Genomic DNA, 26,489 nt, shown 5'->3' on the forward strand with positions numbered 1-26,489 from the left:
GCTCCTGTCGCAATCCCAATACGAGACTTGCCCAGGACACCGAGATCTGAGTCCATCAAAGTCAAATATAAATGAGGCTGGAAATTCCACTATCACAGTTATCAACCCAACCCCAATATATACCCCCCCTCCCCTCCCCACACCACCCCACCCCCCCCCATCCTTGTCCCAGTGATCCCTGGGTTAGGGAAGAGAGGGAGTGGGGTCTGAATCGGCCCCGGGGGGAGTGAACTCACCTCTTCTAACTTCAGACTTTCTCCCAGGCTGGACGGCTCCTGTGGGTAAACTTGGGAGCATCAGAGGGGGGGTAGCGACAGAGAAGCCGCGAGACGGGGGGGGGGGGGGGAACGGACGGTGCGTGCATCAGAGAGGGGGGAGGGAGAGAGAGGCCGCGAGACAGGGGGGGAACGGACGGAGCATGCATTGGAGGGGGAGCGAGAGAGAAGCCGCAAGACGGGGGGGGGGGGTAACGGACGGAGCGTGCATCAGAGAGGGGGGAGGGAGAGAGAGGCCGCGAGACAGAGGGGGAACGGACGGAGCATGCATTGGAGGGGGAGCGAGAGAGAGGCCGTGAGACGGGGGGGGAACGGACGGAGCGTGCATCAGTGAGGGGGGAGGGCGATGGGGGAGGAGCAGAGGTGGGAGAGGGGGAACGGGAGGCTGAAAATGGGTTGGGGGTGTTGTGGATAGTGTGGAGGGCTGTCAGAGGTTACAGCGGGACATCGATAGGATGCACAACTGGGCTGAGAGGTGGCAGATGGAGTTCAACCCAGAGAAGTGAGAGTTGGTTCATTTTGTTGGTCAAATATGATGGCAGAATATAGTATTAATGGTCAGACTCTTGTCAGTGTGGAGGATCAGAGGGATCCTGGGGTCCGAGTCCATAGGACGCTCAAAGCAGCTGCGCAGGTTGACTCTGTGGTTAAGAAGGCGGACGGTGTGTTGGTCTTCATCGATCGTGGGATTGAGTTTAGGAGCCGAGAGGTAATGTTACAGCTCTATAGGACCCTGGTCAGAGCCCACTTGGAGTACTGTGCTCAGTTCTGGTCGCCTCACTACAGGAAGGACGTGGAAACCATAGAAAGGGTGCGGAGGAGATTTACAAGGATGTTGCCTGGATTGGGGAGCGTGCCCTGTGAGAATAGGTTGAGTGAACTCGGCCTTTTCTCCTCGGAGCGACGGAGGGTGAGAGGTGACGTGATAGAGGGGTACGAGATGATGAGAGGCATTGATGGTGTGGATAGTCAGAGGCTTTTTCCCCAGGGCTGAAATGGTTGCCACAAGAGGACACAGGTTTAAGGTGATGGGGGGCAGGTACAGAGGGGATGTCAGGGGTAAGTTTTTCACTCAGAGAGTGGTGCGTGTGTGGAATGGGCTGCCGGCGACGGTGGTTTTGGGGGGATACGAGAGGGTCTTTTAAGAGACTCCTGGACGGGTACATGGAGCTTAGTAAAATAGAGGGCTGTGGGTAAGCCTGGTACTTTCTAAGGTAGGGACATGATCAGCACAGCTTTGTGGGCCGAATGGCCTGTATTGTGCTGTGGGTTTTCCGTGTTTCTAAAAGTGGCAGCTGGAACTTAATGCAGGCAAGTGTGAGGTGTGGCACTTCGGGGGACAGGCGGGGCCTGAGAGGGCAGAGTTTACACGGAGAACGACTGGGCACGCGGGAACACAGACCAGTACAGCACATGCATAGGCCCTTCAGCCACCCAAACAGACTGCCCATCCAACGGGCAACTAAACGACACCCTTTCCACACCCTTCCACCTTCCTCGCATCCCTGTGCCCCTCCAAATGTCTCTCAAAAGCCTCCAATGTGTTTGCCTCCTCCACCACCCCAGGCAGAGCGTTTCCAGACACCCACCACTCTCTGGGTAAAAAAACTTACCCCTCACATCCCCCCACCGCACCTTCAATACCTGCCCCCCGGTGTTAGAGATTTCAACCCCCGGGGAACAGATACTCTCTGCCCGCTCTGTCTGTGCCTCCCACAATCTTGTAAACCTCTCTCCGATCTCCCCTCGGCCTCCGTCGCTCCGGAGGAAACAGCCCAAGTTTCCCCGGCCTCCCGTGAGAGCACGGGCCCTCCGAACCGGGCAGGACCCCGGCGACCCTCTTCTGCCCCCTCCCCGAAGCCCCGACACCCTTCCTGCAGTGGGGCGGCCAGGGCCGGGTGCGATTCTCCGGACGGGGCCCCGCCGTTCCAACGTCACCTCCTGACTTTTGAACTCGATGCCCCGACTAACAGAAGCCCTCGGCCTTCTGAACCGCCGTCTCGGCCCGCAGAGCTGCTTCCGGGGAGCTGAGACCTCGGACCCCAACAGTGGATGCAGAAGTGGGCTGAGAAGTGGCAGATGGAGTTCAGCCCGGAGAAGTGTGAGGTGGGACACATCTCCCTCCTCAGTAGCACAGGCTGGAGAGACTGGGGAGTCCTCGCGCAGAACACCCTAAAGGTTCACTTGCAGGTTGAGTCGGTGGTGAGGAAGGCAAATGTTATTTTCGAGTTCATTTCGAGAGGAGTAGAATATAAAAACGAGCAACTGATGTTGAGGCTTTGTAAAGCACTGGTGAGACCTCACTCGGGGAACGGTGAGCAGATTCGGGACCCTAATCTCAGAGAGGACCGGATAGGGGAGGGATGCGGGGACGGTGACTGACAGTGAATGGGCCGCAGGGAAGGAGTTCGAAGGCTCGGAGGGCGGGGCAGGGAGTTGACCTGCAGAGGGTTGGCCTCTGGAGTATTTCTTCTCAAAGAAGAGAATAAGTTCCTCAGGGTGGTCTTCTGTGATCCGTCCTGCTTGGGGTCTGCGGAGAGAAACGAAACACATGAGAAATCGCTCGTCTCGCAACTCGACACGTCCCCCAGTGTCAGCCCGGGAGTGTGTGATGGGACGGTGCGGAGGGAGATACACTCTGTGTCTGACCCCGGGAGTGTCTGATGGGACGGTGTGGAGGGAGATTCACTCTGTGTCTGACCCCGGGAGTGTGTGATGGTACGGTGTGGAGGGAGATTCACTCTGTGTCTGACCCCGGGAGTGTGTGATGGGACGGTGTGGAGGGAGATTCACTCTGTGTCTGACCCCGGGAGTGTGTGATGGGACGGTGTGGAGGGAGATTCACTCTGTGTCTGACCCCGGGAGTGTGTGATGGGACGGTGTGGAGGGAGATTCACTCTGTGTCTGACCCCGGGAGTGTGTGATGGGACGGTGTGGAGGGAGATTCACTCTGTGTCTGACCCCCGGGAGTGTGTGATGGGACGGTGTGGAGGGAGATTCACTCTGTGCCTGACCCCGGGAGTGTGTGATGGGACGGTGTGGAGGGAGATTCACTCTGTGCCTGACCCCGGGAGTGTGTGATGGGACGGTGTGGGGGGAGATTCACTCTGTGTCTGACCCCGGGAGTGTGTGATGGGACGGTGAGGAGGACGGTGAGGAGGGAGATTCACCCTGTGTCTGACCCCGGGAGTGTGTGATGGGACGGGGTGGAGGGAGATACACTCTGTGTCTGACCCCGGGAGTGTGTGATGGGACGGGTGGGAGGGAGATTCACTCTGTGTCTGACCCCGGGAGTGTGTGATGGGACGGTGTGGGGGGAGATTCACTCTGTGTCTGACCCCGGGAGTGTGTGATGGGACGGTGTGGAGGAGATTCACTCTGTGCCTGACCCCGGGAGTGTGTGATGGGACGGGGTGAGGGAGATTCACTCTGTGTCTGACCCCGGGAGTGTCTGATGGGACGGTGTGGAGGGAGATTCAGCTCTGTGTCTGACCCCGGGAGTGTGTGATGGACGGTGTGGAGGGAGATTCACTCTGTGTCTGACCCCGGGAGTGTGTGATGGGACGGTGTGGAGGGAGATTCACTCTGTGTCTGACCCCCGGGAGTGTGTGATGGGACGGTGTGGAGGGAGATTCACTCTGTGTCTGACCCCGGGAGTGTGTGATGGGACGGTGTGGAGGGAGATTTACTCTGTGTCTGACACCGGAGAGTGTGAAGGGACGGTGTGGAGGGAGATTCACTCTGTGTCTGACCCCGGGAGTGTGTGATGGGACGGTGCGGAGGGAGATTCACTCTGTGTCTGACCCCGGGAGTGTGTGATTGGACGGGGCGGAGGGAGATTCACTCTGTGTCTGACCCCGGGAGTGTGTGATGGGACGTGTGGAGGGAGATTCACTCTGTGTCTGACCCCGGGAGTGTGTGATGGGACGGTGTGGAGGGAGATTCACTCTGTGTCTGACCCTGGAGTGTGTGAAGGGATGGTGTGGAGGGAGATTTACTCTGTGTCTGACCCCGGGAGTGTTTGATGGGACGGTGTGGAGGGAGATTCCCTCTGTGTCTGACCCCGGGAGTGTGTGATGGGACGGTGTGGAGGGAGATATACGCTGTGTCTGACCCCGGGAGCGTGTGATGGATGGTTCTCCACCTCATTCACACCTTTTACATTGTAAGTTGTGGTCGATGGCCTCGTCTCATCCGTTGACTGATTCTTCTCTGCATCTGTCCCTTCTCGCTTTGAAAGAAAAGACGGTGAGGATCTATTCAAGTTTTGCTCATCACAGACCCCGTCCGCGGGTCTCCCAAACTCCTGTCCCCGGGTCCCCAAACCCCCGTCCCCGGGTCTCCCAAACCCCTGTCCTCGGGTCAAACAAACTCCTGTCCCGGGTCTCACTGACCCCCGTCCCGGGTCTCACTGACCCCCGTCTCCTGGTCTCACAAACCCCCGTCCCCGGGTCACACTAACCCCCGTCCCTGGGTCTCCCAAACCCCCGTCCCCGGGTCTCACTAACCCCCATTCCCGGGTCTCACTGACCCCCGTCCCTGGTCTCACTGACCCCCGTCCCCGGGTCTCACTGACCCCTGTCCCGGGTCTCCCAAACCCCCGTCCCCGGGTCTCACTGACCCCCGTCCCCGGGTCTCCCAGACCCCCGTCCCCGGGTCTCACTGACCCCCGTCTCCTGGTCTCCCAAACCCCCGTCCCGGGTCTCACTGACCCCCGTCCCCGGGTCTCAATAACCCCCGTCCCTGGGTCTCCCAAACCCCTGTCCCCGGGTCTCACTGACCTCTGTCCCCGGGTCTCCCAAACCCCCGTCCCCGGGTCTCAATAACCCCCGTCCCCGGGTCTCCCAAACCCCCATCCCCGGGTCTCACTGACCCCCGTCCCCGGGTCTCACTGACCCCCGTCCCCGGGTCTCACTGACCCCCGTCCCCGGGTCTCACTGACCCCCGTCCCCTGGTCTCCCAAACCCCCGTCCCCGGGTCTCACTGATCCCCGTCCCCGGGTCTCACTGACCCCCGTCCCCGGGTCTCCCAAACCCCCGTCCCCGGGTCTCACTGACCCCCGTCCCCGGGTCTCACTGACCCCGGTCCCCGGGTCTCACTGACCCCCGTCCCCGGGTCTCACTGACCCCGTCCCCGGGTCTCACTGACCCCCGTCCCCGGGTCTCCCAGACCCCCGTCCCCGGGTCTCACTGACCCCCGTCCCCGGGTCTCACTGACCCCGGTCCCCGGGTCTCCCACACCCCCGTCCCCGGGTCTCACTGACCCCCGTCCCCGGGTCTCACAGACCCCCGTCTCCGGGTCTCACTGACCCCCGTCCCCGGGTCTCCCACACCCCCGTCCCCGGGTCTCCCAAACCCCCGTCCCCGGGTCTCCCACACCCCCGTCCCCTGGTCTCACAAACCCCCGTCCCCGGGTCTCACTGACCCCGGTCCCCGGGTCTCCCACACCCCCGTCCCCGGGTCTCCCAGACCCCCGTCCCCGGGTCTCCCAGACCCCCGTCCCCGGGTCTCCCAGACCCCCGTCCCCGGGTCTCACTGACCCCCGTCCCCGGGTCTCACTGACCCCCGACCCCTGGTCTCCCAAACCCCCGTCCCCGGGTCTCACTGACCCCCGTCCCCGGGTCTCACTGACCCCCGTCCCCGGGTCTCACTGACCCCCGTCCCCGGGTCTCCCACACCCCCGTCCCCGGGTCTCCCAGACCCCCGTCCCCGGGTCTCCCAGACCCCCGTCCCCGGGTCTCACAGACCCCCGTCCCCGGGTCTCACTGACCCCCGACCCCTGGTCTCCCAAACCCCCGTCCCCGGGTCTCACTGACCCCCGTCCCCGGGTCTCACTGACCCCCGTCCCCGGGTCTCACTGACCCCCGTCCCCGGGTCTCCCAAACCCCTGTCCCCGGGTCTCACTGACCTCTGTCCCCGGGTCTCCCAAACCCCCGTCCCCGGGTCTCAATAACCCCCGTCCCCGGGTCTCCCAAACCCCCATCCCCGGGTCTCACTGACCCCCGTCCCCGGGTCTCACTGACCCCCGTCCCCGGGTCTCACTGACCCCCGTCCCCGGGTCTCACTGACCCCCGTCCCCTGGTCTCCCAAACCCCCGTCCCCGGGTCTCACTGATCCCCGTCCCCGGGTCTCACTGACCCCCGTCCCCGGGTCTCCCAAACCCCCGTCCCCGGGTCTCACTGACCCCCGTCCCCGGGTCTCACTGACCCCGGTCCCCGGGTCTCACTGACCCCCGTCCCCGGGTCTCACTGACCCCCGTCCCCGGGTCTCACTGACCCCCGTCCCCGGGTCTCCCAGACCCCCGTCCCCGGGTCTCACTGACCCCCGTCCCCGGGTCTCACTGACCCCGGTCCCCGGGTCTCCCACACCCCCGTCCCCGGGTCTCACTGACCCCCGTCCCCGGGTCTCACAGACCCCTGTCTCCGGGTCTCACTGACCCCCGTCCCCGGGTCTCCCACACCCCCGTCCCCGGGTCTCCCAAACCCCCGTCCCCGGGTCTCCCACACCCCCGTCCCCTGGTCTCACAAACCCCCGTCCCCGGGTCTCACTGACCCCGGTCCCCGGGTCTCCCACACCCCCGTCCCCGGGTCTTCCAGACCCCCGTCCCCGGGTCTCCCAGACCCCCGTCCCCGGGTCTCCCAGACCCCCGTCCCCGGGTCTCACTGACCCCCGTCCCCGGGTCTCACTGACCCCCGACCCCTGGTCTCCCAAACCCCCGTCCCCGGGTCTCACTGACCCCCGTCCCCGGGTCTCACTGACCCCCGTCCCCGGGTCTCACTGACCCCCGTCCCCGGGTCTCCCACACCCCCGTCCCCGGGTCTCCCAGACCCCCGTCCCCGGGTCTCCCAGACCCCCGTCCCCGGGTCTCACAGACCCCCGTCCCCGGGTCTCACTGACCCCCGACCCCTGGTCTCCCAAACCCCCGTCCCCGGGTCTCACTGACCCCCGTCCCCGGGTCTCACTGACCCCCGTCCCCGGGTCTCACTGACCCCCGTCCCCGGGTCTCACAGACCCCCGTCCCCGGGTCTCACAGACCCCCGTCCCTGGGTCTCCCAAACCCCCGTCCCCGGGTCTCACAGACCCCCGTCCCTGGATCTCACTAACCCCTGTCCACGGGTCTCCCAAACCCCCGTCCCCGGGTCTCACTGACCCCTGTCCCCGGGTCTCCCAAACCCCCGTCCCCTGGTCTCACTGACCCCCATCCCCTGGTCTCCCAGACACCCGTCCCCGGGTCTCACTGACCCCCGTCCCCGGGTCTCATTGACCCCCGTCCCAGGGTCTCACTGACCCCCGTCCCCGGGTCTCCCAAACCCCCGTCCCCGGGTCTCACTGACCCCCATCCCCGGGTCTCACTGACCCCCGTCCCCGGGTCTCCCAGACCCCCGTCCCCTGGTCTCACTGACCCCCATCCCCTGGTCTCCCAAACCCCCGTCCCCTGGTCTCACTGACCCCTGACCCCGGGTCTCACTGACCCCTGTCCCCGGGTCTCCCAAACCCCCGTCCCCTGGTCTCACTGACACCTGTCCCCGGGTCTCCCAAACCCCCGTCCCCGGGTCTCACTGACCCCCGTCCCCGGGTCTCACTGACCCCCGTCCCCGGGTCTCACTGACCCCCGTCCCCGGGTCTCACTGACCCCCGACCCCGGGTCTCACTGACCCCTGTCCCCGGGTCTCCCTGACCCCCGTCCCCAGGTCTCACTGACACCTGTCCCCGGGTCTCCCAAACCCCCGTCCCCGGGTCTCACAGACCACCGTCCCCGGGTCTCACTGACCCCCGTCCCCGGGTCTCACTGACCCCCGTCCCCGGGTCTCACTGACCCCCGTCCCCGGGTCTCACTGACCCCCGTCCCAGGGTCTCACTGACCCGTCCCCGGGTCTCCCTGACCCCCGTCCCCAGGTCTCACAGACTCCCGTCCCCAGGTCTCACAGACCCCCGTCCCCGGGTCTCACTGACCCCCGTCCCCGGGTCTCCCAAACCCCCGTCCCCGGGTCTCACTGACCCCCGTCCCCGGGTCTCACTGACCCCTGTCTCCGGGTGTCCCAAACCCCCGTCCCCGTGTCTCACTGAACCCTGTCCCCGGGTCTCACTGACCCCCGTCCCCGGGTCTCACTGACCCCCGTCCCCGGGTCTCACAGACCCGTCCCCGGATCTCACTAACCCCCGTCCCCGGGTGTCCCACACCCCCGTCCCCGGGTCTCACAGACCCCTGTCCCACTCCCCAGACATACTTCCTGCAGGCCGCTATCGTCCTGGTCGATGTAGACGAAAGAGGAAGGCTTGGCGCCCCGTGGCCCTTGGCCATCGCTCGTCCCTCCGCGGGGCCCCTGGGAGCCCGGCGCCTGGCGCAGCAGCAACGCTCGCAGCTCACTCCGCTCGACCGAGCCCAGCAGGATCATCGACTCTGCGAAGGGAGGGAGGGGCAGGTCACCGGGGTCCGGTCTGGAGCGATCGACGGAGGGGAGCGGGCACCTGGGACGAAGGGCGAGCCGGTGGACGAGACGGGTCAGCAGGAGGGGGAGAGGGACAGAAAGTCTCGACCAACCTGGGGTGTCGACGAAGGGGAAGGTGTTCAGCCGGCTTTGCTTCAGGATCAGCAGGAGGTCACCGTAAGTGGAGGTGGAGGCGACGAAGGAGACGTTCCGCACCATGATATCCCCGGCAGATATGTTGTACTTGCTGCGGGTAAACGGACAGGCAGAGGAGTCAATGGGCACAGAGAGAGAAAGAGCAGCGGGAGTCCATCCCATCACACACTCCCGGGGTCAGACACAGAGTGAATCTCCCTCCACACCGTCCCATCACACACTCCCGGGGTCAGACACAGAGTGAATCTCCCTCCACAAGGTCCCATCACACACTCCCGGGGTCAGACACAGAGTGAATCTCCCTCCACACCGTCCCATCACACACTGCCGGGGTCAGCCACAGAGTGAATCTCCCTCCACACCGTCCCATCACACACTCCCGGGGTCAGACACAGAGTGAATCTCCCTCCACACCGTCCCATCACACACTCCCGGGGTCAGACACAGAGTGAATCTCCCTCCACACCGTCCCATCACACACTCCCGGTGTCAGACACAGAGTGAATATCCCTCCGCCCCGTCCAATCACACACTCCCGGGGACAGACACAGAGTGAATCTCCCTCCACACCGTCCCATCACACACACCCGGTGTCAGACACAGAGTGAATATCCCTCCGCCCCGTCCAATCACACACTACCGGGGACAGACACAGAGTGAATCTCCCTCCACACCGTCCCATCACACACTCCCGGGGTCAGACACAGAGTGAATCTCCCTCCACACCGTCCCATCACACACTCCCGGGGTCAGACACAGAGTGAATCTCCCTCCACACCGTCCCATCACACACTCCCAGGGTCAGACACAGAGTGAATCTCCATCCACACCGTCCCATCACATACTCCCGGGGTCAGAGACAGAGTGAATCTCCCTCCACACCGTCCCATCGCACACTCCCGGGGTCAGAGACAGAGTGAATCTCCCTCCACACCGTCCCATCGCACACTCCTGGGGTCAGAGACAGAGTGAATCTCCCTCCACACCGTCCCATCACACACTGCCGGGGTCAGCCACAGAGTGAATCTCCCTCCACACCATCCCAGCACACACTCCCGGGGTCAGTCACACAGTGAATCTCCCTCCACACCGTCCCATCACATACTCCCGGGGTCAGAGACAGAATGAATCTCCCTCCACACCGTCCCATCGCACACTCCCGGGGTCAGAGACAGAGTGAATCTCCCTCCACACCGTCCCATCGCACACTCCCGGGGTAAGACTCCGAGTGAATCTCCCTACGCACCGTCCCATCACACACTCACTGGGTCAGACAGAGTGAATCTCCCTCCACACCGTCCCATCACACACTGCCGGGGTCAGACACAGAGTGAATCTCCCTCCACACCGTCCCATCACACACTCCCGGGGTCAGACACAGAGTGAATCTCCCTCCACGCCGTCCCATCACACACTCCCGGGGTCAGACACAGAGTGAATCTCCCTCCACGCCGTCCCATCACACACTCCCGGGGTCAGACACAGAGTGAATCTCCCTCCACGCCGTCCCATCACACACTCCCGGGGTCAGACACAGAGTGAATCTCCCTCCACGCCGTCCCATCACACACTCCCGGGGTCAGACACAGAGTGAATCTCCCTCCACGCCGTCCCATCACACACTCCCGGGGTCAGACACAGAGTGAATCTCCCTCCACGCCGTCCCATCACACACTCCCGGGGTCAGACACAGAGTGAATCTCCCTCCACACCGTCCCATCACACACTCCCGGGGTCAGTCACACAGTGAATCTCCCTCCACACCGTCCCATCACACACACCCGGTGTCAGACACAGAGTGAATATCCCTCCGCCCCGTCCCATCACACACTCCCGGGGACAGACACAGAGTGAATCTCCCTCCACACCGTCCCATCACACACTCCCGGGGTCAGAGACAGAGTGAATCTCCCTCCACACCGTCCCATCGCACACTCCCGGGGTCAGAGACAGAGTGAATCTCCCTCCACACCGTCCCATCGCACACTCCAGGGGTCAGACTCAGAGTGAATCTCCCTACGCACCGTCCCATCACACACTCACTGGGTCAGACAGAGTGAATCTCCCTCCACACCGTCCCATCACACACTGCCGGGGTCAGACACAGAGTGAATCTCCCTCCACACCGTCCCATCACACACTCCCGGGGTCAGACACAGAGTGAATCTCCCTCCACGCCGTCCCATCACACACTCCCGGGGTCAGACACAGAGTGAATCTCCCTCCACGCCGTCCCATCACACACTCCCGGGGTCAGACACAGAGTGAATCTCCCTCCACGCCGTCCCATCACACACTCCCGGGGTCAGACACAGAGTGAATCTCCCTCCACACCGTCCCATCACACACTCCCGGGGTCAGACACAGAGTGAATCTCCCTCCACACTGTCCCATCACACTCTCCTGGGGTCAGACACAGAGTGAATCTCCCTCCACACCGTCCCATCAGACTCTCCCGGTGTCAGACACAGAGTGAATATCCCTCCGCCCCGTCCCGTTACACAATCCCGGGGTCAGACGCAGACACAGACAGACCGACAGCCGCCGTTCTCTCACCTGAGGTGCCCCCAGCCGAACTCGGGCAGGTAGGGGAGCTTTTTGATCTGAATGATGCTTTCGTACAGGCTGGGCTGCAGGCCCTGGGCCACCATGTTCGCCAGGATGACGGCAACCATCATGGGCAGGATGTGGGAGATCTCTCCAGTCAGCTCGAAGCAGATCACCGCCGTCGACACCGTGTGGGTCATTGCCCCGGTCATCGAAGCTGCTCCTGTCAGAGGGGCGTCAGAGAGAGAGGGAACGACCCGCACCCCTGCCCCGGACAACCCAGAACCCCTCCCTCCGTCACTGAGGGGTCGGGGGGACAGGGACGGGGAGGGGGAACACGGACTGATTCACTCATCTCTCTCTCTCTAACCCAGGGGTCGATGAGACAGGGACGGGGAGGGGGAACACGGACTGATTCACCCCCCTCTCTCTCTAACCCAGGGGTCGGTGGGACAGGGACGGGGAGGGGGGAACACGGACTGATTCACCCATCTCTCTCTCTCTAACCCAGGGGTCGGTGGGACAGGGATGGGGAGGGGGGAACACGGACTGATTCACCCCTCTCTCTATAACCCAGGGGTCGGTGGGACAGGGACGGGGAGGGGGGAACACGGACTGATTCACCCCCATCTCTCTCTAACCCAGGGGTCGGTGGGACAGGGACGGGGAGGGGGGAACACAGACTGATTCAACCCCCTCTCTCTCTAACCCAGGGGTCGGTGGGACAGGGACGGGGAGGGGGGAACACAGACTGATTCACCCCCCCCTCTCTCTAACCCAGGGGTCGGTGGGACAGGGACGGGGAGGGGGAACACGGACTGATTCACCCCCCTCTCTCTCTAACCCAGGGGTCGGTGGGACAGGGACGAGGAGGGGGGAACACGGACTGATTCACCCCCCTCTCTCTCTAACCCAGGGGTCGGTGGGACAGGGACGGGGGGGGGGGGAACACGGACTGATTCACTCCTCTCTCTCTCTAACCCAGGGGTCGGTGGGACAGGGACGGGGAGGGGGGAACACGGACTGATTCACCCCCCTCTCTCTCTAACCCAAGGGTCGGTGGGACAGGGACGGGGAGGGGGAACACGGACTGATTCACCCCCCTCTCTCTAACCCAGGGGTCGGTGGGACAGGGACGGGGAGGGGGGAACACGGACTGATTCACCCCCCTCTCTCTAACCCAGGGGTCGGTGGGACAGGGACGGGGAGGGGGGAACACAGACTGATTCACCCCCCCCTCTCTCTAACCCAGGGGTCGGTGGGACTGGGACGGCGAAGGGGGAACACGGACTGATTCACCCCTCTCTCCCTCACCCAGGGGTCGGTGGGACAGGGACGGGGAGGGGGGAACACGGACTGATTCACCCCCTCTCTCTCTAACCCAGGGGTCGGTGGGACACGGACGGGGAGAGGGGAACACGGACTGATTCACCCCCCTCTCTCTAACCCAGGGGTCGGTGGGACAGGGACGGGGAGGGGTAACACGGACTGATTCACCCCCCTCTCTCTCTAACCCAGGGGTCGGTGGGACAGGGACGGGAGGGGGGGAACACGGACTGATTCACCCCTCTCTCTCTCTAACCCAGGGATCGGTGGGACAGGGACGGGGAGGGGGGAACACGGACTGATTCACCCCCCTCTCTCTAACCCAGGGGTCGGTGGGACAGGGACGGGGAGGGGGGAACACGGACTGATTCATCCCCCTCTCTCTCTAACCCAGGGGTCGGTGGGACAGGGACGGGGAGGGGGGAACTCGGACTGATTCACGCCCCTCTCTCTCTCTAACCCAGGGGTCGGTGGGACAGGGACGGGGAGGGGGGAACACGGACTGATTCACCCCCCTCTCTCTAACCCAGGGGTCGGTGGGACAGGGACGGGGAGGGGGGAACACGGACTGATTCACCCCCCCCCCTCTAACCCAGGGGTCGGTGGGACAGGGACGGGGAGGGGGGAACACGGACTGATTCACCCCCCTCTCTCTCTAACCCAGGGGTCGGTGGGACAGGGACGGGGAGGGGGGAACACGGACTGATTCACCCCCCTCTCTCTAACCCAGGGGTCGGTGGGACAGGGACGGGGAGGGGGGAACACGGACTGATTCACCCCCCTCTCTCTCTAACCCAGGGGTCGGTGGGACAGGGACGGGGATGGGGGAACACGGACTGATTCACCCCTCTCTCTCTAACCCAGGGGTCGGTGGGACAGGGATGGGGAGGGGGAACACAGACTGATTCACCCCCCTCTCTCTCTAACCCAGGGGTCGGTGGGACAGGGATGGGGAGGGGGGAACACGGACTGATTCACCCCCCTCTCTCTCTAACCCAGGGGTCGGTGGGACAGGGATGGGGAGGGGGGAACACGGACTGATTCACCCCCCACTCTCTAACCCAGGGGTCGGTGGGACAGGGACGGGGAGGGGGGAACACGGACTGATTCATCCCCCTCTCTCTATAACCCAGGGGTCGGTGGGACAGGGACGGGAGGGGGGGAACACGGACTGATTCACCCCCCCCTCTCTAACCCAGGGGTCGGTGGGACAGGGACGGGAGGGGGGGAACACGGATACACCCCCCCACCCTCCCTAACCCAGGGGTCGGTGGGACAGGGACGGGGAGGGGGGAACACGGACTGATTCACCCCCCTCTCTCTCTAACCCAGGGGTCGGTGGGACAGGGACGGGGAGGGGGGAACACGGACTGATTCACCCCCCTCTCTCTAACCCAGGGGTCGGTGGGACAGGGACGGGGAGGGGGGAACACGGACTGATTCACCCCCCCCCCTCTAACCCAGGGGTCGGTGGGACAGGGACGGGGAGGGGGGAACACGGACTGATTCACCCCCCTCTCTCTCTAACCCAGGGGTCGGTGGGACAGGGACGGGGAGGGGGGAACACAGACTGATTCACCCCCCCCTCTCTCTAACCCAGGGGTCGGTGGGACTGGGACGGCGAAGGGGGAACACGGACTGATTCACCCCTCTCTCCCTCACCCAGGGGTCGGTGGGACAGGGACGGGGAGGGGGGAACACGGACTGATTCACCCCCTCTCTCTCTAACCCAGGGGTCGGTGGGACACGGACGGGGAGAGGGGAACACGGACTGATTCACCCCCCTCTCTCTAACCCAGGGGTCGGTGGGACAGGGACGGGGAGGGGGAACACGGACTGATTCACCCCCCTCTCTCTCTAACCCAGGGGTCGGTGGGACAGGGACGGGAGGGGGGGAACACGGACTGATTCACCCATCTCTCTCTCTAACCCAGGGATCGGTGGGACAGGGACGGGGAGGGGGGAACACGGACTGATTCACCCCCCTCTCTCTAACCCAGGGGTCGGTGGGACAGGGACGGGGAGGGGGGAACACGGACTGATTCATCCCCCTCTCTCTCTAACCCAGGGGTCGGTGGGACAGGGACGGGGAGGGGGGAACTCGGACTGATTCACGCCCCTCTCTCTCTCTAACCCAGGGGTCGGTGGGACAGGGACGGGGAGGGGGGAACACGGACTGATTCACCCCACTCTCTCTAACCCAGGGGTCGGTGGGACAGGGACGGGGAGGGGGGAACACGGACTGATTCACCCCCCCCCCCTCTAACCCAGGGGTCGGTGGGACAGGGACGGGGAGGGGGGAACACGGACTGATTCACCCCCCTCTCTCTCTAACCCAGGGGTCGGTGGGACAGGGACGGGGAGGGGGGAACACGGACTGATTCACCCCCCTCTCTCTAACCCAGGGGTCGGTGGGACAGGGACGGGGAGGGGGGAACACGGACTGATTCACCCCCCTCTCTCTCTAACCCAGGGGTCGGTGGGACAGGGACGGGGATGGGGGAACACGGACTGATTCACCCCTCTCTCTCTAACCCAGGGGTCGGTGGGACAGGGATGGGGAGGGGGAACACAGACTGATTCACCCCCCTCTCTCTCTAACCCAGGGGTCGGTGGGACAGGGATGGGGAGGGGGGAACACGGACTGATTCACCCCCCTCTCTCTCTAACCCAGGGGCCGGTGGGACAGGGATGGGGAGGGGGGAACACGGACTGATTCACCCCCCACTCTCTAACCCAGGGGTCGGTGGGACAGGGACGGGGAGGGGGGAACACGGACTGATTCATCCCCCTCTCTCTATAACCCAGGGGTCGGTGGGACAGGGACGGGAGGGGGGGAACACGGACTGATTCACCCCCCCCTCTCTAACCCAGGGGTCGGTGGGACAGGGACGGGAGGGGGGGAACACGGATACACCCCCCCACCCTCCCTAACCCAGGGGTCGGTGGGACAGGGACGGGGAGGGGGGAACACGGACTGATTCACCCCCCTCTCTCTCTAACCCAGGGGTCGGTGGGACAGGGACGGGGAGGGGGGAACACGGACTGATTCACCCCCCTCTCTCTAACCCAGGGGTCGGTGGGACAGGGACGGGGAGGGGGGAACACGGACTGATTCACCCCCCCCCCTCTAACCCAGGGGTCGGTGGGACAGGGACGGGGAGGGGGGAACACGGACTGATTCACCCCCCTCTCTCTCTAACCCAGGGGTCGGTGGGACAGGGACGGGGAGGGGGGAACACGGACTGATTCACCCCCCTCTCTCTAACCCAGGGGTCGGTGGGACAGGGACGGGGAGGGGGGAACACGGACATTCACCCCCCTCTCTCTCTAACCCAGGGGTCGGTGGGACAGGGACGGGGATGGGGGAACACGGACTGATTCACCCCTCTCTCTCTAACCCAGGGGTCGGTGGGACAGGGATGGGGAGGGGGAACACAGACTGATTCACCCCCCTCTCTCTCTAACCCAGGGGTCGGTGGGACAGGGATGGGGAGGGGGGAACACGGACAGATTCACCCCCCTCTCTCTCTAACCCAGGGGTCGGTGGGACAGGGATGGGGAGGGGGGAACACGGACTGATTCACCCCCCACTCTCTAACCCAGGGGTCGGTGGGACAGGGACGGGGAGGGGGGAACACGGACTGATTCATCCCCCTCTCTCTATAACCCAGGGGTCGGTGGGACAGGGACGGGAGGGGGGGAACACGGACTGATTCACCCCCCCCTCTCTAACCCAGGGGTCGGTGGGACAGGGACGGGAGGGGGGGAACACGGATACACCCCCCCCACCCTCCCTAACCCAGGGGTCGGTGGGACAGGGACGGGGAGGGGGAACACGGACTGATTCACCCCCTCTCTCTCTCTAACCCAGGGGTCAGTGGGACAGGGACGGGGAGGGGGGAACACGGACAGATTAACCCCCCTCTCTAACCCAGGGGTCGGTGGGACAGGGATGGGGAGGGGGGAACACGGACTGATTCATCCCCCTCTCTCTCTAACCCAGGGGTCGGTGGGACAGGGACGGGGAGGGGTGAACACGGACTGATTCACCCCCCCCTCTCTCTAACCCAGGGGTCGGTGGGACAGGGACGGGGAGGGGGGAACACGGACTGATTCATCCCCCTCTCTCTCTAACCCAGGGGTCGGTGGGTCAGGGACGGGGAGGGGGGAACACGGACTGATTCATCCCCCTCTCTCTCTAACCCAGGGGTCGGTGGGACAGGGACGGGGAGGGGGGAACACGGACTGATTCACCCCCCTTCTCTCTAACCCAGGGGTCGGTGGGACAGGGACGGGGAGGAGGGAACACGGACTGATTCACCCCTCCTCTCTCTCTCTAACCCAGGGGTCAGTGGGTCAGGGACGGGAGGGGGGGAACACGGACTGATTCACCCCCCCCTCTCTCTAACCCAGGGGTCGGTGGGACAGGGATGGGGAGGGGGGAACACGGACTGATTCACCCCTCTCTCTCTCTAACCCAGGGGTCGGTGGGACAGGGACGGGGAGGGGGGAACACGGACTGATTCATCCCCCTCTCTCTCTAACCCAGGGGTCGGTGGGACAGGGACGGGAGGGGGGGAACACGGACTGATTCACCCCTCTCTCTCTCTAACCCAGGGGTAGGTGGGACAGGGATGGGGAGGGGGGAACACGGACTGATTCACCCCTCTCTCTCTCTAACCCAGGGGTCGGTGGGACAGGGACGGGGAGGGGGGGAACACGGACTGATTCACCCCTCTCTCTCTAACCCAGGGGTCGGTGGGACAGGGATGGGGAGGGGGGAACACGGACTGATTCACCCCTCTCTCTCTCTAACCCAGGGGTCGGTGGGACAGGGACGGGGAGGGGGGAACACGGACTGATTCACCCCCCTCTCTCTCTAACCCAGGGGTCGGTGGGACAGGGACGGGGAGGGGGGGGAACACGGACTGATTCACTCCTCTCTCTCTCTAACCCAGGGGTCGGTGGGACAGGGACGGGGAGGGGGGAACACGGACTGATTTACCCCCCTCTCTCTCTAACCCAAGGGTCGGTGGGACAGGGACGGGGAGGGGGAACACAGACTGATTCACCCCCCTCTCTCTCTAACCCAGGGGTCGGTGGGACAGGGACGGGGAGGGGGGAACACGGACTGATTCACCCCCCCCCCTCTAACCCAGGGGTCCGTGGGACAGGGATGGGGAGGGGGGGAATGACAGACTGATCCACCCCTCTCTCTCTAACCCAGGGGTCGGTGGGACAGGGACGGGGAGGGGGGAACACGGACTGATTCACCCCCCTCTCTCTCTCTAACCCAGGGGTCGGTGGGACAGGGACGGGGAGGGGGGAACACGGACTGATTCACCCCCCTCTCTCTCTAACCCAGGGGTCGGTGGGACAGGGACGGGGAGGGGGAACACAGACTGATTCACCCCCCTCTCTCTCTAACCCAGTGGTCGGTGGGACAGGGACGGGGAGGGGGAACACGGACTGATTCACCCCTCCTCTCTAACCCAGGGGTCGGTGGGACAGGGACGGGGAGGGGGAACACGGACTGATTCACCCCTCTCTCTCTAACCCAGGGGTCGGTGGGACAGGGATGGGGAGGGGGGAACACGGACTGATTCACCCCTCTCTCTCTCTAACCCAGGGGTCGGTGGGACAGGGACGGGGAGGGGGGAACACGGACTGATTCATCCCCCTCTCTCTCTAACCCAGGGGTCGGTGGGACAGGGACGGGAGGGGGGGAACACGGACTGATTCACCCCTCTCTCTCTCTAACCCAGGGGTCGGTGGAACAGGGATGGGGAGGGGGGAACACGGACTGATTCACCCCTCTCTCTCTCTAACCCAGGGGTCGGTGGGACAGGGACGGGGAGGGGGGAACACGGACTGATTCACCCCTCTCTCTCTAACCCAGGGGTCGGTGGGACAGGGATGGGGAGGGGGGAACACGGACTGATTCACCCCTCTCTCTCTCTAACCCAGGGGTCGGTGGGACAGGGACGGGGAGGGGGGAACACGGACTGATTCACCCCCCTCTCTCTCTAACCCAGGGGTCGGTGGGACAGGGACGGGGAGGGGGGGGAACACGGACTGATTCACTCCTCTCTCTCTCTAACCCAGGGGTCGGTGGGACAGGGACGGGGAGGGGGGAACACGGACTGATTCACCCCCCTCTCTCTCTAACCCAAGGGTCGGTGGGACAGGGACGGGGAGGGGGAACACAGACTGATTCACCCCCCTCTCTCTCTAACCCAGGGGTCGGTGGGACAGGGACGGGGAGGGGGGAACACGGACTGATTCACCCCCCCCCTCTCTAACCCAGGGGTCGGTGGGACAGGGACGGGGAGGGGGGAACACGGACTGATTCACCCCCCCTCTCTCTAACCCAGGGGTCGGTGGGACAGGGACGGGGAGGGGGGGAACATGGACTGATTCACCCCCCCCCTCTAACCCAGGGGTCCGTGGGACAGGGATGGGGAGGGGGGGGAATGACAGACTGATCCACCCCTCTCTCTCTAACCCAGGGGTCGGTGGGACAGGGACGGGGAGGGGGGAACACGGACTGATTCACCCCCCCTCTCTCTCTCTAACCCAGGGGTCGGTGGGACAGGGACGGGGAGGGGGGAACACGGACTGATTCACCCCCCTCTCTCTCTAACCCAGGGGTCGGTGGGACAGGGACGGGGAGGGGGAACACAGACTGATTCACCCCCCTCTCTCTCTAACCCAGTGGTCGGTGGGACAGGGACGGGGAGGGGGAACACGGACTGATTCACCCCTCCTCTCTAACCCAGGGGTCGGTGGGACAGGGACGGGGAGGGGGGAACACGGACTGATTCACCCCTCTCTCTCTAACCCAGGGGTCGGTGGGGACAGGGACGGGAGGGGGGGAACACGGACTGATTCACCCCTCTCTCTCTCTAACCCAGGGGTCGGTGGGACAGGGACGGGGAGGGGGGAACACGGACTGATTCACTCCTCTCTCTCTCTAACCCAGGGGTCGGTGGGACAGGGACGGGGAGGGGGGAACACGGACTGATTCACCCCCCTCTCTCTCTAACCCAAGGGTCGGTGGGACAGGGACGGGGAGGGGGAACACAGACTGATTCACCCCCCTCTCTCTCTAACCCAGGGGTCGGTGGGACAGGGACGGGGAGGGGGGAACATGGACTGATTCACCGCCCTCTCTCTAACCCAGGGGTCGGTGGGACAGGGACGGGGAGGGGGGAACACAGACTGATTCACCCCCCTCTCTCTCTAACCCAGGGGTCGGTGGGACAGGGACGGGGAGGGGGAACACAGACTGATTCACCCCCCCTCTCTCTCTAACCCAGGGGTCGGTGGGACAGGGACTGGGAGGGGGGAACATGGACTGATTCACCGCCCTCTCTCTAACCCAGGGGTCGGTGGGACAGGGACGGGGAGGGGGGAACACAGACTGATTCACCCCCCTCTCTCTCTAACCCAGGGGTCGGTGGGACAGGGACGGGGAGGGGGAACACAGACTGATTCACCCCCCTCTCTCTCTAACCCAGGGGTCGGTGGGACAGGGACGGGGAGGGGGGAACACGGACTGATTCACCCCCCTCTCTCTCTAACCCAGGGGTCGGTGGGACAGGGACGGGGAGGGGGGAACACGGACTGATTCACCCCCCCCCTCTCTAACCCAGGGGTCGGTGGGACAGGGACGGGGAGGGGGGAACACGGACTGATTCACCCCCCCCTCTCTCTAACCCAGGGGTCGGTGGGACAGGGACGGGGAGGGGGGAACACGGACTGATTCACCCCCCCCCCTCTCTAACCCAGGGGTCGGTGGGACAGGGACGGGGAGGGGGGAACACGGACTGATTAACCCCCCCCCCTCTAACCCAGGGGTCGGTGGGATAGGGACGGGGATGGGGGAACACGGACTGATTCACCCCCCTCTCTCTAACCCAGGGGTCGGTGGGACAGGGATGGGGAGGGGGGGGAATGACAGACTGATTCACCCCCCTCTCTCTCTAACCCAGGGGTCGGTGGGACAGGGACGGGGAGGGGGGAACACGGACTGATTCACCCCCCTCTCTCTCTAACCCAGGGGTCGGTGGGACAGGGATGGGGAGGGGGGAACACGGACTGATTCACCCCTCTCTCTCTAACCCAGGGGTCAGTGGGACAGGGACGGGGAGGGGGGAACACGGACTGATTCACCCCCCTCTCTCTCTCTAACCCAGGGGTCGGTGGGACAGGGACGGGGAGGGGGGAACACAGACTGATTCACCCCCCTCTCTCTCTAACCCAGGGGTCGGTGGGACAGGGACGGGGAGGGGGGAACACAGACTGATTCACCCCCCTCTCTCTCTAACCCAGGGGTCGGTGGGACAGGGATGGGGAGGGGGGAACACGGACTGATTCACCCCTCTCTCTCTCTAACCCAGGGGTCGGTGGGACAGGGACGGGGAGGGGGGAACACGGACTGATTCACCCCCCTCTCTCTCTAACCCAGGGGTCGGTGGGACAGGGACGGGGAGGGGGGAACACGGACTGATTCACCCCTCTCTCTCGAACCCAGGGGTCGGTGGGACAGGGACGGGGAAGGGGGAACATGGACTGATTCACCCCCCTCTCTCTAACCCAGGGGTCGGTGGGACAGGGACGGGGAGGGGGGAACACGGACTGATTCACCCCCCCCTCTCTCTAACCCAGGGGTCGGTGGGACAGGGACGGGAGGGGGGGAACACGGACTGATTCACCCCTCTCTCTCTCTAACCCAGGGGTCGGTGGGACAGGGATGGGGAGGGGGGAACGGACTGATTCACCCCTCTCTCTCTCTAACCCAGGGGTCGGTGGGACAGGGACGGGGAGGGGGGAACACGGACTGATTCACCAATCTCTCTCTAACCCAGGGGTCGGTGGGACAGGGATGGGGAGGGGGGAACACGGACTGATTCCCCCTCTCTCTCTCTAACCCAGGGGTCGGTGGGACAGAGACGGAGAGGGGGGAACACGGACTGATTCACCCCCCCTCTCTCTCTAACCCAGGGGTCGGTGGGACAGGGACGGGGAGGGGGGAACACGGACTGATTCACCCCCCTCTCTCTAACCCAGGGGTCGGTGGGACAGGACGGGGAGGGGGGGGGAACACGGACTGATTCACTCCTCTCTCTCTCTAACCCAGGGGTCGGTGGGACAGGGACGGGGAGGGGGGAACACGGACTGATTCACCCCCCTCTCTCTCTAACCCAAGGGTCGGTGGGACAGGGACGGGGAGGGGGAACACAGACTGATTCACCCCCCTCTCTCTCTAACCCAGGGGTCGGTGGGACAGGGATGGGGAGGGGGGAACACGGACTGATTCACCCCCCTCTCTCTCTCTAACCCAGAGGTCGGTGGGACAGGGAGAGGAAGGGGGAACACGGACTGATTCACCCCCCTCTCTCTCTAACCCAGGGGGTCGGTGGGACAGGGGACGGGGAGGGGGAACACGGACTGATTCACCCCTCCTCTCTAACCCAGGGGGTCGGTGGGACAGGGACGGGGAGGGGGAACACGGACTGATTCACCCCTCTCTCTCTCTAACCCAGGGGTCGGTGGGACAGGGACGGGGAGGGGGAACACCGACTGATTCACCCCTCTCTCTCTCTAACCCAGGGGTCGGTGGGACAGGGACGGGGAGGGGGGAACACGGACTGATTCACCCCCCTCTCTCTCTAACCCAAGGGTCGGTGGGACAGGGACGGGGAGGGGGAACACAGACTGATTCACCCCTCTCTCTCTCTAACCCAGGGGTCGGTGGGGACAGGGACGGGGAGGGGGGAACACCGACTGATTCACCCCTCTCTCTCTCTAACCCAGGGGTCGGTGGGACAGGGACGGGGAGGGGGGAACACGGACTGATTCACCCCCCCTCTCTCTCTAACCCAAGGGTCGGTGGGACAGGGACGGGGAGGGGGAACACAGACTGATTCACCCCCCTCTCTCTCTAACCCAGGGGTCGGTGGGACAGGGACGGGGGAGGGGGGAACACGGACTGATTCACCCCCCCCTCTCTAACCCAGGGGTCGGTGGGGACAGGGACGGGGAGGGGGGAACACGGACTGATTCACCCCCCTTCTCTCTAACCCAGGGGTCGGTGGGACAGGGACGGGGAGGGGGGAACACGGACTGATTCACCCCCCCCTCTCTAACCCAGGGGTCGGTGGGACAGGGACGGGAGGGGGGAACACGGACTGATTCACCCCCCCCCCCTCTAACCCAGGGGTCCGTGGGACAGGGATGGGGAGGGGGGAACACGGACTGATTCACCCCCCCCCCCCTAACCCAGGGGTCCGTGGGACAGGGATGGGGAGTGGGGAACACGGACTGATTCACCCCTCTCTCTCTAACCCAGGGGTCAGTGGGACAGGGATGGGGAGGGGGGAACACGGACTGATTCACCCCCCTCTCTCTCTAACCCAGGGGTCGGAGACAGGGACAGGGGAGGGGAGGGGGGAACACAGACTGATTCACCCCCCTCTCTCTCTAACCCAGGGGTCGGTGGGACAGGGATGGGGAGGGGGGGAACACGGACTGATTCACCCCTCTCTCTCTCTAACCCAGGGGTCGGTGGGACAGGGACGGGGAGGGGGGGAACACGGACTGATTCACCAATCTCTCTCTAACCCAGGGGTCGGTGGGACAGGGACGGGGAGGGGGGAACACGGACTGATTCACCCCTCTCTCTCTCTAACCCAGGGGTCGGTGGGACAGGGACGGGGAGGGGGGAACACAGACTGATTCACCCCCCCTCTCTCTCTAACCCAGGGGTCGGTGGGACAGGGACGGGGGAGGGGGGAACACGGACTGATTCACCCCCCCCTCTCTCTAACCCAGGGGTCGGTGGGACAGGGACGGGAGGGGGGGAACACGGACTGATTCACCCCTCTCTCTCTCTAACCCAGGGGTCGGTGGGACAGGGATGGGGAGGGGGGGAACGGACTGATTCACCCCTCTCTCTCTCTAACCCAGGGGTCGGTGGGACAGGGACGGGGAGGGGGGAACACGGACTGATTCACCAATCTCTCTCTAACCCAGGGGTCGGTGGGACAGGGATGGGGAGGGGGGAACACGGACTGATTCACCCCTCTCTCTCTCTAACCCAGGGGTCGGTGGGACAGGGACGGGGAGGGGGGAACACGGACTGATTCACCCCCCTCTCTCTCTAACCCAGGGGTCGGTGGGACAGGGACGGGGAGGGGGGAACACGGACTGATTCACCCCCCTCTCTCTAACCCAGGGGTCGGTGGGGACAGGGACGGGGAGGGGGGGGAACACGGACTGATTCACTCCTCTCTCTCTCTAACCCAGGGGTCGGTGGGACAGGGACGGGGAGGGGGGAACACGGACTGATTCACCCCCCTCTCTCTCTAACCCAAGGGTCGGTGGGACAGGGACGGGGAGGGGGAACACAGACTGATTCACCCCCCTCTCTCTCTAACCCAGGGGTCGGTGGGACAGGGACGGGGAGGGGGGAACACGGACTGATTCACCCCCCCCCTCTCTAACCCAGGGGTCGGTGGGACAGGGACGGGGAGGGGGGAACACGGACTGATTCACCCCCCCCTCTCTCTAACCCAGGGGTCGGTGGGACAGGGACGGGGAGGGGGGGAACACGGACTGATTCACCCCCCCCCTCTCTAACCCAGGGGTCGGTGGGACAGGGACGGGGAGGGGGGGAACACGGACTGATTCACCCCCCCCCCCTCTAACCCAGGGGTCGGTGGGACAGGGACGGGGAGGGGGGAACACGGACTGATTCACCCCCCCTCTCTCTCTAACCCAGGGGTCAGTGGGACAGGGATGGGGAGGGGGGAACACGGACTGATTCACCCCCCTCTCTCTCTAACCCAGGGGTCGGTGGGACAGGGACGGGGAGGGGGGAACACGGACTGATTCACCCCCCCTCTCTCTCTAACCCAGGGGTCGGTGGGACAGGGACTGGGAGGGGGAACACAGACTGATTCACCCCCCCTCTCTTCTAACCCAGGGGTCGGTGGGACAGGGACGGGGAGGGGGGAACACGGACTGATTCACCCCCCTCTCTCTCTAACCCAGGGGTCGGTGGGACAGGGACGGGGAGGGGGAACACAGACTGATTCACCCCCCCTCTCTCTCTAACCCAGTGGTCGGTGGGACAGGGACGGGGAGGGGGAACACGGACTGATTCACCCCTCCTCTCTAACCCAGGGGTCGGTGGGGACAGGGACGGGGAGGGGGGAACACGGACTGATTCACCCCTCTCTCTCTCTAACCCAGGGGTCGGTGGGACAGGGACGGGGAGGGGGAACACCGACTGATTCACCCCTCTCTCTCTCTAACCCAGGGGTCGGTGGGACAGGGACGGGGAGGGGGGAACACGGACTGATTCACCCCCCTCTCTCTCTAACCCAAGGGTCGGTGGGACAGGGACGGGGAGGGGGAACACAGACTGATTCACCCCCCCTCTCTCTCTAACCCAGGGGTCGGTGGGACAGGGACGGGGAGGGGGGAACACGGACTGATTCACCCCCCCCCCCTCTCTAACCCAGGGGTCGGTGGGACAGGGACGGGGAGGGGGGAACATGGACTGATTCACCCCCCCTTCTCTCTAACCCAGGGGTCGGTGGGACAGGGACGGGGAGGGGGGAACACGGACTGATTCACCCCCCCCTCTCTAACCCAGGGGTCGGTGGGACAGGGACGGGGAGGGGGGAACACGGACTGATTCACCCCCCCCCTCTAACCCAGGGGTCCGTGGGACAGGGATGGGGAGGGGGGGAATGACAGACTGATTCACCCCCTCTCTCTCTAACCCAGGGGTCGGTGGGACAGGGACGGGGAGGGGGGAACACGGACTGATTCACCCCCCTCTCTCTCTCTAACCCCAGGGGTCGGTGGGACAGGGACGGGGAGGGGGGAACACGGACTGATTCACCCCCCTCTCTCTCTAACCCAGGGGTCAGTGGGACAGGGATGGGGAGGGGGGAACACGGACTGATTCACCCCCCCTCTCTCTCTAACCCAGGGGTCGGTGGGACAGGGACGGGGGAGGGGGAACACAGACTGATTCACCCCCCTCTCTCTAACCCAGGGGTCGGTGGGACAGGGATGGGGAGGGGGGAACACGGACTGATTCACCCCCCCTCTCTCTCCTAACCCAGGGGTCGGTGGGACAGGGACTGGGAGGGGGAACACAGACTGATTCACCCCCCTCTCTCTCTAACCCAGGGGTCGGTGGGACTGGGACGGGGACGGGGGAACACAGACTGATTCACCCCCCTCTCTCTCTAACCCAGGGGTCGGTGGGACAGGGACGGGGAGGGGGAACACGGACTGATTCACCCCTCTCTCTCTCTAACCCAGGGGTCGGTGGGACAGGGATGTGGAGGGGGGAACACGGACTGATTCACCCCCCCTATCTCTAACCCAGGGGTCAGTGGGACAGGGACGGGGAGGGGGGAACACGGACTGATTCACCCCCCTCTCTCTATAACCCAGGGGTCGGTGGGACAGGGACGGGGATGGGGGAACACGGACTGATTCACCCCTCTCTCTCTAACCCAGGGGGTCGGTGGGACAGGGACGGGGAGGGGGGAACACGGACTGATTCACCCCCCTCTCTCTCTAACCCAGGGGTCGGTGGGACAGGGACAGGGAGGAGTTCTCACCGATGACTGCATATCCTCCAGGAGAATCTGGTAGAACTTTCCCTGATTCAGCAGCCCGTCCGGGAACAAGACGGCCATCGTTTCTCCGACCAGCCTTCCCAAGGC

General features: G+C 64.5%; 1 protein-coding gene across 1 annotated transcript; it reads right to left on the reverse strand.

The window, feature by feature from the left end:
- Positions 1–236: 236 nt before the first annotated feature.
- Positions 237–26,489, reverse strand: LOC132387914 (chloride channel protein-like; the record flags this gene model as incomplete). The annotated part of the gene is made up of 7 exons (XM_059960230.1): positions 26,385–26,489; positions 11,416–11,629; positions 8,817–8,950; positions 8,503–8,675; positions 4,431–4,506; positions 2,717–2,805; positions 237–275 (listed from the first exon to the last, which is right to left on the reverse strand). Coding segments are annotated over exons 2-7 (714 nt in total), but the record flags the coding sequence as incomplete, so codon positions are not given.

The sequence above is a fragment of the Hypanus sabinus genome, unplaced genomic scaffold (assembly GCF_030144855.1).
Source record: "Hypanus sabinus isolate sHypSab1 unplaced genomic scaffold, sHypSab1.hap1 scaffold_2342, whole genome shotgun sequence".
Lineage (NCBI taxonomy): Eukaryota > Metazoa > Chordata > Chondrichthyes > Myliobatiformes > Dasyatidae > Hypanus > Hypanus sabinus.